Source organism: Notamacropus eugenii, chromosome 3, assembly GCF_028372415.1.
Source record: "Notamacropus eugenii isolate mMacEug1 chromosome 3, mMacEug1.pri_v2, whole genome shotgun sequence".
Lineage (NCBI taxonomy): Eukaryota > Metazoa > Chordata > Mammalia > Diprotodontia > Macropodidae > Notamacropus > Notamacropus eugenii.
The window spans coordinates 435,462,178-435,476,538 of NC_092874.1; the positions used below are offsets into that span (position 1 = coordinate 435,462,178).

Genomic DNA, 14,361 nt, shown 5'->3' on the forward strand with positions numbered 1-14,361 from the left:
TGACACTGAAATATCGCTTCTAAAGAGATCATAAAAATGGTAAAGGGTGCCTCATGTACAAAAATATTTACAGCAGCTCTCTTTGTGGTGGCCAAGAACTGGAACTTGAGGGGATGCCCATCAACTGGGGAACGGCTGAACAAGTTGTAGTACATGAATGTAATGGAATACCATTGTGCTATAAGAAATGATGAACAAGAAGACTTCAGAGAGGACTGAAAGGACTTATTGATAACTGATGCTGAGTGAAAGGAGCAAAAGCAGGAAAACATTGTACACAGTAACAACCACAGTGTAAGGAATTTTTCTGGTAGAATTAGCCCTTCACAGCAATTCAAGGACTTAAAACGTTCCCAATGGACTCTTGAGGCAAAATGCCTTCCACATCCAGAGAAAGAACTATGGAATTGGATTACAGAATGAAGCAGACTATTTTCTCTTGTGTTATGTTTTGGTTTGGTTTTTCTCATGGTTTCTCCCATTCATTTTAATTTTTCTACGCAACATGACTAATGTGATAATGTGTTTAATAAGAATGTATGTGTAGAACCCATACAAGATTGCATGATGTCTCAGGGAGGGGGAGAAAATCTAAGACTTATGGAAGTGATTGTAGAAAACTGAAAACAAATAAATTAATGATAATAATAATAAAAAAGAAAACATAGATAAGAAAAAAACTCAAGAAAAATAAAAGTTAAAAAGAAAAACATTTCTTCCTTGAAAAACTTGCAGACAGCTGGCTCTTGATCCCTCCTTCCCTACCTTAGACAGAAGCTTCGGGTCAAGGCGCAGGCTAGAAAGTACATCCAGAATTGGGACTGTCAGTGTCGTATTCCTCACCAGAAGGTCACTGTGTGTGAGTAAAAATTACATAAGAAATTAACAGAGAAATAAGTGAATGAAAATTTAGTAAGATCTCCCTCTCTTTAGAATGTGGGCTCAGATCACATTCAGGTTCATTGTCATGGTGGACTATGGTAAAAGCATCTTTTTTCTTTTTCAAAGGGTTGAATTAGTAAGCCACATAAGTACGCAAGATGACTACAAAAACCCCACTCTGGAACAATGTGAGAAATATTCTGGTGGATGAGATGCTGAGTCCTTTTCAAGAAAAAAGAGGGAACCAATGCCACAACATCCCCTCTGCTCTTACCAAGCACAAACTGGCAAAGCAAAATCTTACTTTTAAAGCATATGGAAAATGTCCTCCCCTTCCATCAATCCACATGCTTTCCTCAAAAAAAAAAAAAAAAGTCTGGAGAGGCAATGGTGTGTAAATAGAACTGTCACAGTAAGGAACAATCACTTGCAATCTCTTTATTTTAGATCATGTAAACCCTGGTCTCTTATGCAAGCTTAAGATTTGGAGAGATTCGATTAACAAGAAGAGATGGGTTTTTTTTTTTAACACACAAACTAAACCTCCTTTACCAAATACCAACAAACCTCTAGTCAGGGGATACATTAACAGGTACAGCTCTCCAAGTCTCTGCCCAAAGGGATACGTGTATACAAGCTGATAATGGCAATTGTCCACATGTGAATACAAAAACTCATCAGGTCCAACAAGCACACTTCCTTGATACTGATTTATACGGCAATGTGAAATAGACCTGACTGGCACCTTCTCTGAAACTTAGAAGTCTCAGAGAGTGGCCTAGAGCAGTGTGGTGTTTAGTGACTTGCCCAGGGTCACACAGCCAGTACATGTCAGAGGGAGGATGTGAAAAGAGGAGTCTCCTCATACCACCCTGGCTCTCTCAACAGCTAGTTTATATAGGATTCATCAAAAACAGAACATTAATGCACTTGGCTTATCTGCATTGTGGGTCTCTAAGTAATGGTGATGAGTCATTAATAACCAGGTCATGCAGTCTGGACAGTCCTAAGGTCTTGTCAGAATGAGTTAATGTCTAAGATACCTGCATCTGACCCATCCTGGCTGTGTGACCCTGGCCAACTCCCTCAGTATCCTGACAGCTCTCTAAATCGAAGAACAGGTACCAATCTGCATTAGAAAAGAGAACTTCCCCATCAGAAATTCCCTATACCAATGAAATCTTAAGTCCAGTTTATGAAAAATGTAACAGTTTTATGTGGCCCATGAAGTCTAGTCCTACCTAGCTCTTTAATAATTTCTTATTTATATCTCAAAATTCAGTTTTCCAGCTACCTGCACATATCTCTCTGTTTCTGCCACTTCTCTGTGCAGAACACTATATGTATAGTATTTCTCCATTAGCTGGTAATTTCTTTGAGGGCAAGGCACACATTTTCTCCTTTTTTAAAGAATAACTCCACAAAGAATATTGAAGACTTTGCACAAGGGATATAAACACTGCGGATGAAAGAACACAGACATTTTCCTTTTTGTCCACAGTATTCAAAGCAATGGTTTCAAATGAAGAATCAGATCAGGTCAGTGGACAAGGCCTGCTGGGCTCCAGGTTCCATTTCCTCTAAAGTAGTGATGTTTTCCCTCTGGAGAGCTGGCACAAGACCTGTACTATGGTGGGGGCTGCTGCAAAGCTTCCTCTTCTCACATTGCCCATACCCCAGCCCTGCCCTTCTCCAGGGGGTACAAATGCAGGAGTAGTACATTTCAGACTTCCCATGAACCTCCAAGCCTGCTGAAGACTTCTTGTTTTCTAAAAGAACACAGAAATGGTCCTAAGGAGCTGTGGGGTCCCAAGGGTTGGGGAACCCTAGAGACTCTAGCAGCCTCCACAAACAGAGGATCTGAGCCTAGCCTGGGATGGGGAGCAGTATCACAAAGAATACTCCTCAACGGTGGAAAACTCAGATTCATGTAAGGCAATGGGATGTATGATAATACAGACTCTTAGCAAATACGTCTAGATTTGGACACAACTACTTTTCCATCAAAACAATACCCCATCAGCAGAAATGACATCCAAGTGCCTTTTTCCTCCACATCAAACTCTGCAGCAGTGTGCTGCTGTCCACCTGTCTCCATCTGTCCTGAGTCTGTCAACACTGTCACTCAGTCTGTGAGTATGGAATTCTTTAACCACAAATTGAAGGCAATAGAAACAACGTAAATAAGTAAAACCCTACTGATTGCAGCTGGAAGAAGGAATCAGACCCTTTAGGTTAAGAATTGTCACCTGAGTGACACAGTCACTTGAGTATGCTTTTCCTTCATCGTGAGTCCAACATGACTTTTTAAAAAGCTGACTGATATGTTTGGAGGACACATTAATGAGGCCAAGCCCTTTGGTCTGATCTGCCACTGGCTAGGCCCTAACGCCAAATGGGGGCGCTCACAAAAGCAATGACTCTGAAGGGAGAAGACCAGGCCTCTGATCTCACCTCTGCTTCATGCTATTCATATGGCTTTGGGCAGGTCACTTCACCTGCCTGGGACCTCAATTTCCACATCAGTCCAACTACAGGTTTGGATTCAATGGCCTCTGAGGCCCCTGACAGCTTTAGGTCTATGCATGTCACTGGGAAAATAAGCCAAAACACATTCTTAGTCCTGATGGTGGGCCAGCAACATCTTAATAAAAGAAGTTTGATCCTCTCTTTTAAGCCAAAAACCCCCTAGAACAAGAGCCTACTGAAGGCATTCTCTAATCGTATTTTGGTACCTCAGCTCTCCAGCCACATCACCATGTTGAGAATCTCCAATTATCTCAGGCAAACCGGTTATGAGGTCATGTTGCAGAGGCACAGGTGCAATACTGATCAGCTGCATAATCTTGGTTGTAAGGTCCTAGAAGGTTTAAAAAAACCAAACCAGCAAATTATGAGAAAAGCTAACAGAGAAAGGCCTTCCACTCCCATCTGTGAGACAAGGCATAACACTGATATTCTGCTCCTCATTATGCAGACTTAACCCCACAGTCTGTTCCCAGGTATAACCAGGCAAAGCTTTGGGTAAAGCTCTACCTGAACTTAAAGGTTGTAGGGGGAAGAGACAGCAAGTGAGATGGTTGGGAAAATGAAATGACTCCAAGGTCGCCTCCTCTATGAACCCTTGAACCCTTCCTCCATCCCCTTAGCTGGAAGCGTTTTCTCCATCTTCGGAAATCTCCGAACCTCCTTTGTTTAACCCTTGTGTGGGCACTTTTCACACTCAGCTTTGTGAGACGGTACTTATACTTGTATTATAGTTATTTCTCTCTGTCTTAACTCTATGTAAGATTCTCCAGGAATAATATCTTATTCATTTTGTAGCACACAGCACCTAGATGCTCCTTTGCCCATCACTGGCTCTCATATATAGTAACTGTTTTATCCCAAAGTATGTATTTCTCGCCCTGACTTTTCCATTTTTGCCTGACCTTCAAGCCATCCTTCCCTTTCTCCTAGACCACCAAGCTAGAATCTCCAGAAGGACCTAACCACCGAGATATTGCTTCTATCCCACATCCCTATCATCCATGGCCCAGTAAGATATACTTTCAGTATATCTGAATACTGGATTGGCGTTTTACTGGATTCCACAATCAAAGGCAGCCCCTCCATTGGACCTAAATATCTTGGGCATCCCATTTATAGAACTGGGTTACCAGACATCACCACCCTCAGAGTTCTGGGGACCACACCTCTGCCTGGCTTACACAAGTGGACAAACCCTTTCCACTAGCCAACGACCTCAGCTATAGCACCCCCATAGCTGGTATGACTGGTAAATAACGCCACTAGTCCCAGATCTCTAAGACAAGCCTCCAGCAGTCTTGGATCCCTTGGCCAGTGTCACAGCCCAGACCACCAGCCTATGACAATGTTTACCCAACTCCTACCCTAAAGCCACGCTTCCACCCAACCATAGGTAAACCTGCCATCACATTTGAACACCCCCATAGGCTGTGTTCCTGTCAAATGGTTAAAAAACCCCATCACAAGGCATTTTCTGGAACTCAAACTTCTATGTCATTTCATCCAAGCCTTGGCTAGTGGGCTACACAGATTTACCTAAACTTAACCTCCAGGCTAAGGCTACGCCATACTCCAATGCCCAGGATAGGACTCTAATTCATTCAATACACCTTTAAATACCTACTATGTACCAGACACAGGAGATACAAAGACAAAAACAAGATAGGCCCTGTTCTCAAGGAGCTTACATTCAGTTGGGGATGGGAGAATGGTGGAATAACTTATACAAAGATAAGTAAACACACGTAAAAAATAATAAAATAAAAAAGACTACACTATCATAGTTGAGTAGGCTTCTATGTACCTTATTAAAACACCTAAACATTACCTATTTATAATGGAAAATATAACAAGTAAAAAGATGACCATCTACATTTTCCTGCTATGAAAATGATAAACATGATGCATCTGAGGAAATATGGAAAGAATTATAGGATGTCATTCCCTTTTTTGGCTTTTATGTATATTTTATTACATGCTCAAGATTTAAAATTCTTTGTATATTTATTAGATTGTTTTTCTCATTAAGTTTATAGCAAAAATTAAAAATAATCAATTACTTTTCACATTTCTATTCCTTAGGTAACAAAATCTAATTACTATATTCTAACAAAAATTATTTCAAATAAATTGTAAAAAGTTCACCACCACCATCATTCTCAACGATCATTTCTCAACAAACTATATTACATGGAAAAAAGGAATTGATAAAGGGAAAAAAAGCTAGGCAAATTACCAAGTTTTTGGACATGGTCAAAATGGGAATTTGTTTGATTTGACTATGCATATTTGTTACAAGAGTCTTGGTCTTCTTTCTTGTTTCCCCCCCAGTGAAGAGAAGCAAGATGGGAGAGAAAAAAGTGCTTGTCAATTGGAAAAAAGATTTTAATTTTAAAAGTCTATCCTTAAGTCTAGTTGGAAAATAAATTAAAAAGGCCAAAAAACATACCTTGCCATCAATAATCCTGTCAAGCCATTTCAACTGATTGATAATAAGCCGAGGCATGTTAAGTCCATCATTATTAACGCTGAAATGTTAGAAGAGGGGAAACACAAGGAATTTTAGGCTTTTTTTATGAATAGCAAATCCTAATATCATACAGAAGTTTTCTTTCTACTAAGTATGACTTTCAGGAAAGTTGGAGCTACTTTAAAGAAAGCTTCCTTGAGGAGACTCCTTTTCAGGTCACATTGGGTCTCTCTCTACATCTGCCACTTACCTGTCATAAAGAAACTCTGGCAACTTTTCAAATAAGATTCTGATAATGGCAGGCTGTTAAAAAATATAGACAGATAAGAAGTTAGCCTACTCCAAAATATTAAGAGAAAACCTATAGTCATCAATATCACCAATGATCCCCAATGAGATCAGGAAAGCCTATGTTAAACCATCAAAGACTACATCTCTCAGTTTACAAGAAAGATATCTAGCTTTAAAACAAAAAGTGCAAGAATCTGTAACTTGTCCTAATGACAACCAAAGCACCATCAATAGCTAGACGCTCAATGAAGATTTAGTAGTAATAGTGCTAAGTGCAAATTCAGTAAATGGAATATTTAAAACAATCATCAGGTAATAACAAGAAGTTTAATTAAGGACTGAAGGGCTGTCAGTCAAGTGGAGGAGGAATTAGCCTTGTCCTGCTTGGCTCTGGATAGAAGAATGAGGACTGATGGATGGAAGATGCAAAGGGAGGATTTAGGTGTGATATATAAGTAATGCTTCCTAATGACTGACACTCTAAGTGGCAAGGACCCTCTCAGAACTAGTAAGATCCCACTTGACCAGATTTGTCAAAGGAGGGCCCAAATGACCCCTGGTTGAGTGTGCTGTAGAGCAGATTCATGTTCAAGCATGACCTCTGAGGGCCTTCCAACTCTGAAATTCTCCACTGTAGTTCTTCAGTGTAAATCATACTCAGGGCTTCCAATAGAATGAAAAACTCAAGGGAAAGGAGAGAAGACAAAATCAAACTGGAGAAGGGGATAGCTGGCAGAGATGTTCAAGATGCAAAGGTGAGAAACCGAGAAGTAAAGGAAATCAGGACAACAGGGACTTGGGAACAGCGAGGTCTATTGGATGAAACAGACCAGGTGTACGGTCCAGAAATGAACCCACTGGAATTAGGTCCAGTTAGGCAGCAGCAGAGTCCTAAGTGGTACTGGGGGTACATGGCACTTGATGCACCCTCCATCAACTTTTAAAACAAATTCAGCTGAGGGCCCCTGGCATACTGTAAGGTCAGCAGGGATAGGAGGATGGTGTGTGGAGACATGCTATCTGGTAGCTTTCTATTTTAACTGCTCTTACTAACCAGGTGTGAAGTCTGATTGTTTCTATACTCCTGAAGGACTTCACATGCTATCAGCAAACTCCAAATTTGCCTTCCATCTATTACTTATGTCTGTGCACAAGAACAGTTGAACATGCCAACATCACCATCTCTTGACAGTATTTAAATCATTTACACAAACTATAGCTTCTTTAAAAATATTTGGAGGAAAAAAAGTCAATATCTTACCTGTAAATTGTCAATCCCCAGCAATAGTTTAATGAGGCTCTTATAGTAAGGAGTGACCATGCTGTAAAAGAGAAACAGACTCCACTCTAAAGGAAGAGCAATGGCAAGATGGCCCCTAACCAAGAGAGCAGTTGATACATTGTGACACTTTGGCTTGCTGAAAGACCTGAAAAACTCTGGCTCTTAACCCTCACAGTCATAACCTGGAAACTGAACTATGGGGGCAAAGGGAGGAGAAAAAGGAGATGCAACATGATTGAATTTCAGGAAATTCTGTCCCAGAGAGGTACTGTACCCCAACCAGAGCTCAACTGTACCCTTCCCTTTCCACACCTTGTCTCCTCTTCTTGTAGTCGTTCACAAGACAAGAGGCAGTTCCTGAAACAGTCTCGATCTTCTATATATGACTCCAGGCCACTAATAAATTCCTCCACGGCCTTCAGGAAAAGGGAATAAGACATCTGATTTAGAGCAAGGGATCCATAAAATTATCTTTTGTTTTTTACTTTTAATAACTGAATTTCTTGATTGTTGCCCTTTTTTGGGGGGGAGGGTTTGCAATTGGGGTTAAATGATTTGCCCAGGGTTACACAGCTAGTAAGTGTCTGAGGTCACATTTGAACTCAGGTCCTCCTGACTTCAGGGCCAGTGCTTTATCTGCTGTGACACCTTGCTGCCCTGGATAATTGTATTTCAATATAAGTGATTTTCTTTGTAAGCCCATGGGCTTATATTGAAATACAATTATCTGCAGCATTAGGTGTCACAGTGGAGATACACATATACATACATATATATATATGTATGTATAATTTTATGCATTTTAAAAACTTTACTCTGAGAAAGGGTCCCCAGGCACAACTAGATTGCTAAAGGGGTCCATTACACAAGAAAGGCTAAGAATATCTGATTTAGAGTTTTCTTGTCAGTGGCAAAATAGGACTCTACTTCAACTCTACAATGATCTTATTCAAGCTGTTGGTTCTTCTATATAAAGTATTGCTGGTAAAAACAGAAAAGTCAGGGCAAGAAATACGTACTTTGGGATAAGAAGGGTGTTTCCTCAAGGCTTGAGAGAGCTTCCTTTGGAAAATTACTTGATCCACAGCTATAGAGTAAGAAATTTAAAAGTTGGCACCAGATGCCATGACCACATTAAATTTCAAGCGCAGGTTGTCTTTAATGCAGATCATTATTTCAAGTTCTATAACCCTCCCTAATGCATTAATTTTCATAAGATCCCATGTTTCTAGCCTGAATGGACCAATAGAGTCTTTTAGCTTAAAATCTGCACCAAAACCACCTAAATTCTTGAGAATACAAAGCTGGGCTTTGCTAGAAGATTAACAAATGCTCAAAAACATATGTATATAAAAATATCTTTCCCACTGAAGTTTTAATGCTACAAAACAACATCAGCACCTTCCATTTCAATGGGACTCCCTTCTCTCCAACATTAGTCCAGGGGTGAGGAGCCTACAGCCTCTAGGCTCCTTAATAAAAGGATTTGTTCTTTGAAGTTTAGATTCAGTCAAAGGGCCACCCCTGAGGACTCAGAGGGTCACATGTGGCATTGAGGCTGCAGGTTCCCCACTCTGGGATTAAATACTCTATGACCTTGAGCATTCCAAGCACTACCCTTTTATGCTGTTATGAACTTAACAAACATAATAAACAACTCTGAACTTCTTCATGAGACAGATGACCCATTGGACAGAGTGCTTGAACTTGGAGGCAGAAGGTTAAGCCTTGCCTCAATCACTTGTTTTATGACGTAGGGTTAACCCCTTAGTCTCAGTTTCCTCCTCTGTAAAATAGGGATAACAACAGTATCTTATTCACAACGTGTCTGTGTGTAAAATAGGGATAACAACAGTATCTTATTCACAACGTGTCTGTGTGTAAAATAGGGATAACAACAGTATCTTATTCACAACGTGTCTGTGTGTAAAATAGGGATAACAACAGTATCTTATTCACAAGGTTTTTGTGAAGATCAGATGAGGTGTGGAAAGAGTTCTACAAACTTTCAAGTACTATATAAACGTTACCTATTTTATTTCCTTATGAAAACAAAAAAAAGATTGTGACCCTTCAAATCTCTATTATATAAAGCTAATTTTGGATGTATATATTACATTGCCCTATATATAAACATTGCCCTTATCTGTGTTCCCTCTGAACCTCTTGCTGCCTTCTACGCATTTAAAAAAATATTTCATCAATATTCTTTTTTGTATTGCTATCATTAAATTAATACATACTTTAAAAGTCTATATGTAATAGATTTTCTTTTTTTTAATTAATCTTATTTATTTTCAGTGTTCTATAATCATTACCATATAACTTAGATTTTTTTCCCCTCCCTCCCCGAGACAGCATACAATTTTATGTAGGTTCTATACATACATTCCTATTAAATACATTTTCACTATAGTCATGCTGTGTAGTAGAATTAAAACGAATTGGGAGAAATCATATAACAAACCAAAACGTAATACAAAAGAAAATGATCTGCTACATTCTGCAATTGAATTCCATAGTTCTTTCCCTGGATGTGGAAGGTATTTTGTCTTAAAAGACCCACTGGGAAATTTTTTTAAGTCTTTGCATTGTAATGAAGTTCCAAATCTACCAGAAAAAACTCTCGCATGCTGTGGTCGTTGGTGTGCACAAAGTTCTGCTCCTTTCGTTCAGCATCAGATCATATAAGTCTTTCCAGGCCTCTCTGAAGTCTTCCTGTTCATCGTTTCTTATAGCGCAATAGTACTCCATTATATTCATATACCATAATTTATTCAGCCATTCCCCAATTAGTGGGCATCCCCTTGATTTCCAGTTTTTGGCCACCACAAAGAGTGTTGCTATAAAAATTTTGTACATGTGGGACCCTTTCCCATTTTTATGATCTCTTGGGGATACAGTCCTGATCTCTTCAGGATACGGTCCAATAGACTTTCAAAGAATCATATACTTTATGTTAGGAAATGCCTATGTTTCTTGATATTTGTCAAGTTTATTAAAAAGAGAAAATAAAATTTATTTTGAAGACCTAGAAATATCTTCTGGAAAACAATTCTCTACTGGTCTCTGGCTTAGCATTTTCCTAACTCTCTCCCATTTCTTCCCAGCATTTTCTAATCTCCATGACCTTAAATTTCAAAACCATATAGCTTAATCCCACAACACACATACACACGCACACACACACACACACACACACACACACACACGACTGTAATATGATAGCAAAATCTAGGATAAAGATAAGAATATTACCTAGTTGATTTTGCCTCTCCCCGGTTTTAAGAGTAACTCCTGCTGTCTTGAGAAGCTTTACAAAAGCACTATTATTCTCTACTACTTCATCCTGAGTAAGTGATTTCCTTGGCTTTTTATTCACTTCATTCTTCTTGGCTTCAGGAAAAAAAAAATCTCATAGATTCCATGAACAGAGAAGCAGATGTTAAATGCAAACAAAACAAGAAACTTAATGTGTCCTTCAAAGACAAGAGATCTATGATAAAACCCCCAAGCATAAAAGTGGTTAATCATTGCTTAAAAAGAAAAATTATATCAAGGAATATGACTCTTTTCCATGTGTTCATTTTTACCCAAGGAATTACAATTGCATAAAATTTGCCGTGAAGAAACGACATTTTTTTTTTTACTTAACTTCAGTATCTAAGGATAAATATAAGGAACAGACTTCTGTCTTTCTTATGTACAGAACTCAGATTGACGTCAACAGAATTCAATACATATTGCATAATCAGTAAAAACTAGAAGTAACGTATGATCTGCCTCTCTCCTGATCCTCCCTTTTCTATGTCTTTATTTTCCTTCTACTTCTTCTTTGTCCCCTTGAGTAAAATTTAAAACAAAATGTTAAATGTTGCTATAGCTAATAGATCCATCCAGCTATGATTTCCATCCTCTCTCTTTCAATGCAAATAAACATGGATATAAAAAAATGAAACAAAATTCATTTATTGTACATCCCTTAAATGCTGGTCTCTTCTCAAGAAAGTAAATACAGAGGTTTCTCACCTTTGGCAGTATCAGACAGCATCGTCTAAGCAGCCCATTTACTTTTAATCAGACTCTTAATCGATCTCATTTAGATTTAAACATTTTTTTCAATTAGAAAAAAACATATGCTTTATAATATCTTTAATAAAGCATTGTTGGTCGCCAAATTTTCTATTACTAAAACAAAAAAATTCATTATTGTTCATTTTTTATATTTGGAAGTGTCTGCTGCTACAAGTATACAAAAGGAAATCCAATACATATTTCAACCATTATCTCGGCTCAAAGTCAGACACAAATTCCTCAAACTAGACAAGTTAATAAGCTCTACAATTACAAAACTGGACAAGCTATAGACTGGAGCTCCCTTTACATTGAAACCAAATATTGTCCACTACCTCTTGCCCTTGATATTGTTACTCAAGAGTTTTAGGTAAATAAATCATCTAACATAAAAAAGTAATTCTTCTATCTACATTATAAGTTCCTGGAGGGCAGGGACTGTGTATTATATATTTGTATCCCTTTCAACACCAAACAGAGCTTTCTGCAAAATAGTCACTTAATAAATGGAATAATAGAATTAGAAGCTTAATTAGAAGTATTTTTATCCTGATATATGAATTCCCTGTATCACATCCATAATAGCCAGGTACTCAGCCTCTGTCCAATCACTACCAGTGACAACCCATTCCAAATACTTGCTGAATGAAATTAATGACTATTGACATACTGGCACAATTTTCTGTCAGGGTCTTTTTGTCTTCAGGTCTTGACAATCTTCTTTTCCCAAACATTATGGACAATATCTTCTACAGCCAAAATCACTTCCTATAGTAATGTCAGAAAGGATAAGTTACCCTCCAGATAGGTTTTGAATTTACAAACAAAGTTGGATCTCAAAGGAAAAATGTTTCTCAGAGCCAAATGATTTCCCTCTATATTTCAGCCAAGTCTCCCCCATTATTGCATGAACCACAATTTTTTACATGTCTCTCCTTTTGGAGGATTCTTTGTTTTCACCAACAATAGTTGAGGGATCCTGGCTTCTCAGAATATCCTCTGGTACACACACTGCAGTCCTTAATACAGTGTACTATACACTAAAGCTTCTTGATAAATGTTTTTGCTGGTGTAGAAATAAAACTCCTCAAAGAGAGAAATCCAGAGAAAGAATATAGAAAACAGAACTAGAAGAAACTTTCTTCTACTTCCCTCCCAATATTTCAGGCACTATGATAAGAGCTAGAGACAGAGATGCAAAGGAAAAATTTAAAAACAAAAATTCAGTCCCTGCTCTTACAGCCCTTAGTCTAATCCGGGAGACAACATGAAAGCAATAATGGAAAAGACAATATGCAAACAACTTTGTAGAAATAAAATATATACAGGATAAAATGATGATAATTTCAGAGAGAAAGCACTAAAATTAAGGACTAGAAAGGGCTTCTTGCAGACGGTGAGACAGAAGGAAGCCAGGAGGAGATGAGGAAGGAGAGAATTCCAGGCATGGGAACAGCCCAATGAAAATGTCTGAAGTTGGGAGTTGCACTATTATGTCCAAGGAAAGGCAAGGAAGACAGTATCGCTAGATGCCCTGCATTTTATAGATGAGGAAACTAAGGCTCATAGATGTTACTGTGACTTGTCCAAAGTAACAAAACAGTGAAAGACCCAAGATCTAATGAATTAAAAATCCAGGGCTCTTCCTAATATGGCAACATTCTGGTGTTGATGTCTAAAACGCTCTACCTCTGAATTAAGCATAGCCATTCCCAGGCTCCTCTTGGATAATACAAATACTTCCAGGAGTCTTAATTCTCTAACCAGTGTTGAGAGTTTAAAGCAATTTTGTGTGGGTCAGAGACTACCCTCAGCCAAAGTAGTAAAATATATTGTTAGTATTCATTGTTATTGTTGAGTTGTGTCCGACTCTTTATGACTTTGTAGACCATAGTATACAAACTGTCCATGGGATTTTCTTGGCAAAGAAAGTGAAGTGGTTTGCTACTTCCTTCTCCAGTGGATTAAGGCAAACAGAGATTAAGTGATTTGTCACACAGCTAGTAAGTGTCTGAGGCCGAATTTGAACTCAGGTCTTCATGACTCCAGGCCCAGCATTCTATCTACTGAGCAACCTGGTATTTATTCATTATTCCCCATTTATTTGGTATATCATATTCTTGCTTTAAGTTGGCTATCACTTAATACTAAGATATTCACAAACATAAGATTTTTGAGAACTGAGACTATGTATCCTTCTTTGTACTCCGTGCAAATCAAAGTAATGTGTGTGTATACGAAGATACAGTCTCAGTTCTCAAAAATCTTACGTTCTGTGAATATAAGGGAAATATTTATATGTATTTAGTACGTATATATGAATTCTACGTGTGCTGTGTATATATGTGTATATGCATATAAAATATGTACCCAAATCAGTGCAGTTTTAAGACACATATAGGTCAAACAATCACTTTTTTCACCTATGCGCCTGGTACTATGCTAGCCACTGGAGATATAAAGTCACAATGGAAAACAGAACCTGTCCTCAAGCTGCTTAAAGTCTAGCTAGGGGAAGACATGTACCTGTACAAGTACCACATTACAGACATGACTGTCTTATTTTTCCATTATATCTCCAGCAATTAGCATACAGTAAACGCTTAAAGCTTCTTCATTAAGGAAAAGATCAGTTTAGGAATATAGGTGCAAAAGGTTAATCATTGATTAAAAGGATTCAGTGATTATCGATACACTACTCTGGAGTCGAGACCTTACATACAAAATAGCAAAGGGCCTGGAGTCTGAAGGACCTGAGTTCAAATTCTGCCCCACACTTAACGTTACCCAATGCAAGTCCCTTCACCCCTCTCTGAGTCAGCTTCCTCATCTG

General features: G+C 38.4%; 1 protein-coding gene across 2 annotated transcripts in view; it reads right to left on the reverse strand.

The window, feature by feature from the left end:
* The window catches only part of FANCD2 (FA complementation group D2), a 64,325-nt gene that overhangs the window by 49,366 nt on the left and 598 nt on the right, over positions 1-14,361 (reverse strand). For both annotated transcript variants that reach the window (XR_011964708.1, XM_072598513.1), the window contains exons 2-10: positions 12,199-12,296; positions 10,713-10,850; positions 8,474-8,541; positions 7,767-7,870; positions 7,434-7,494; positions 6,132-6,184; positions 5,861-5,939; positions 3,618-3,742; positions 766-853 (exon numbers count right to left, since the gene is read on the reverse strand). Coding sequence is in view for 1 of the 2 variants with exons in the window: in XM_072598513.1 (XP_072454614.1) it covers positions 766-853; positions 3,618-3,742; positions 5,861-5,939; positions 6,132-6,184; positions 7,434-7,494; positions 7,767-7,870; positions 8,474-8,541; positions 10,713-10,850; positions 12,199-12,262 (780 nt within the window). In the remaining variant the exon portion in view is untranslated. The remainder of the gene's footprint in view (positions 1-765; positions 854-3,617; positions 3,743-5,860; positions 5,940-6,131; positions 6,185-7,433; positions 7,495-7,766; positions 7,871-8,473; positions 8,542-10,712; positions 10,851-12,198; positions 12,297-14,361) is intronic.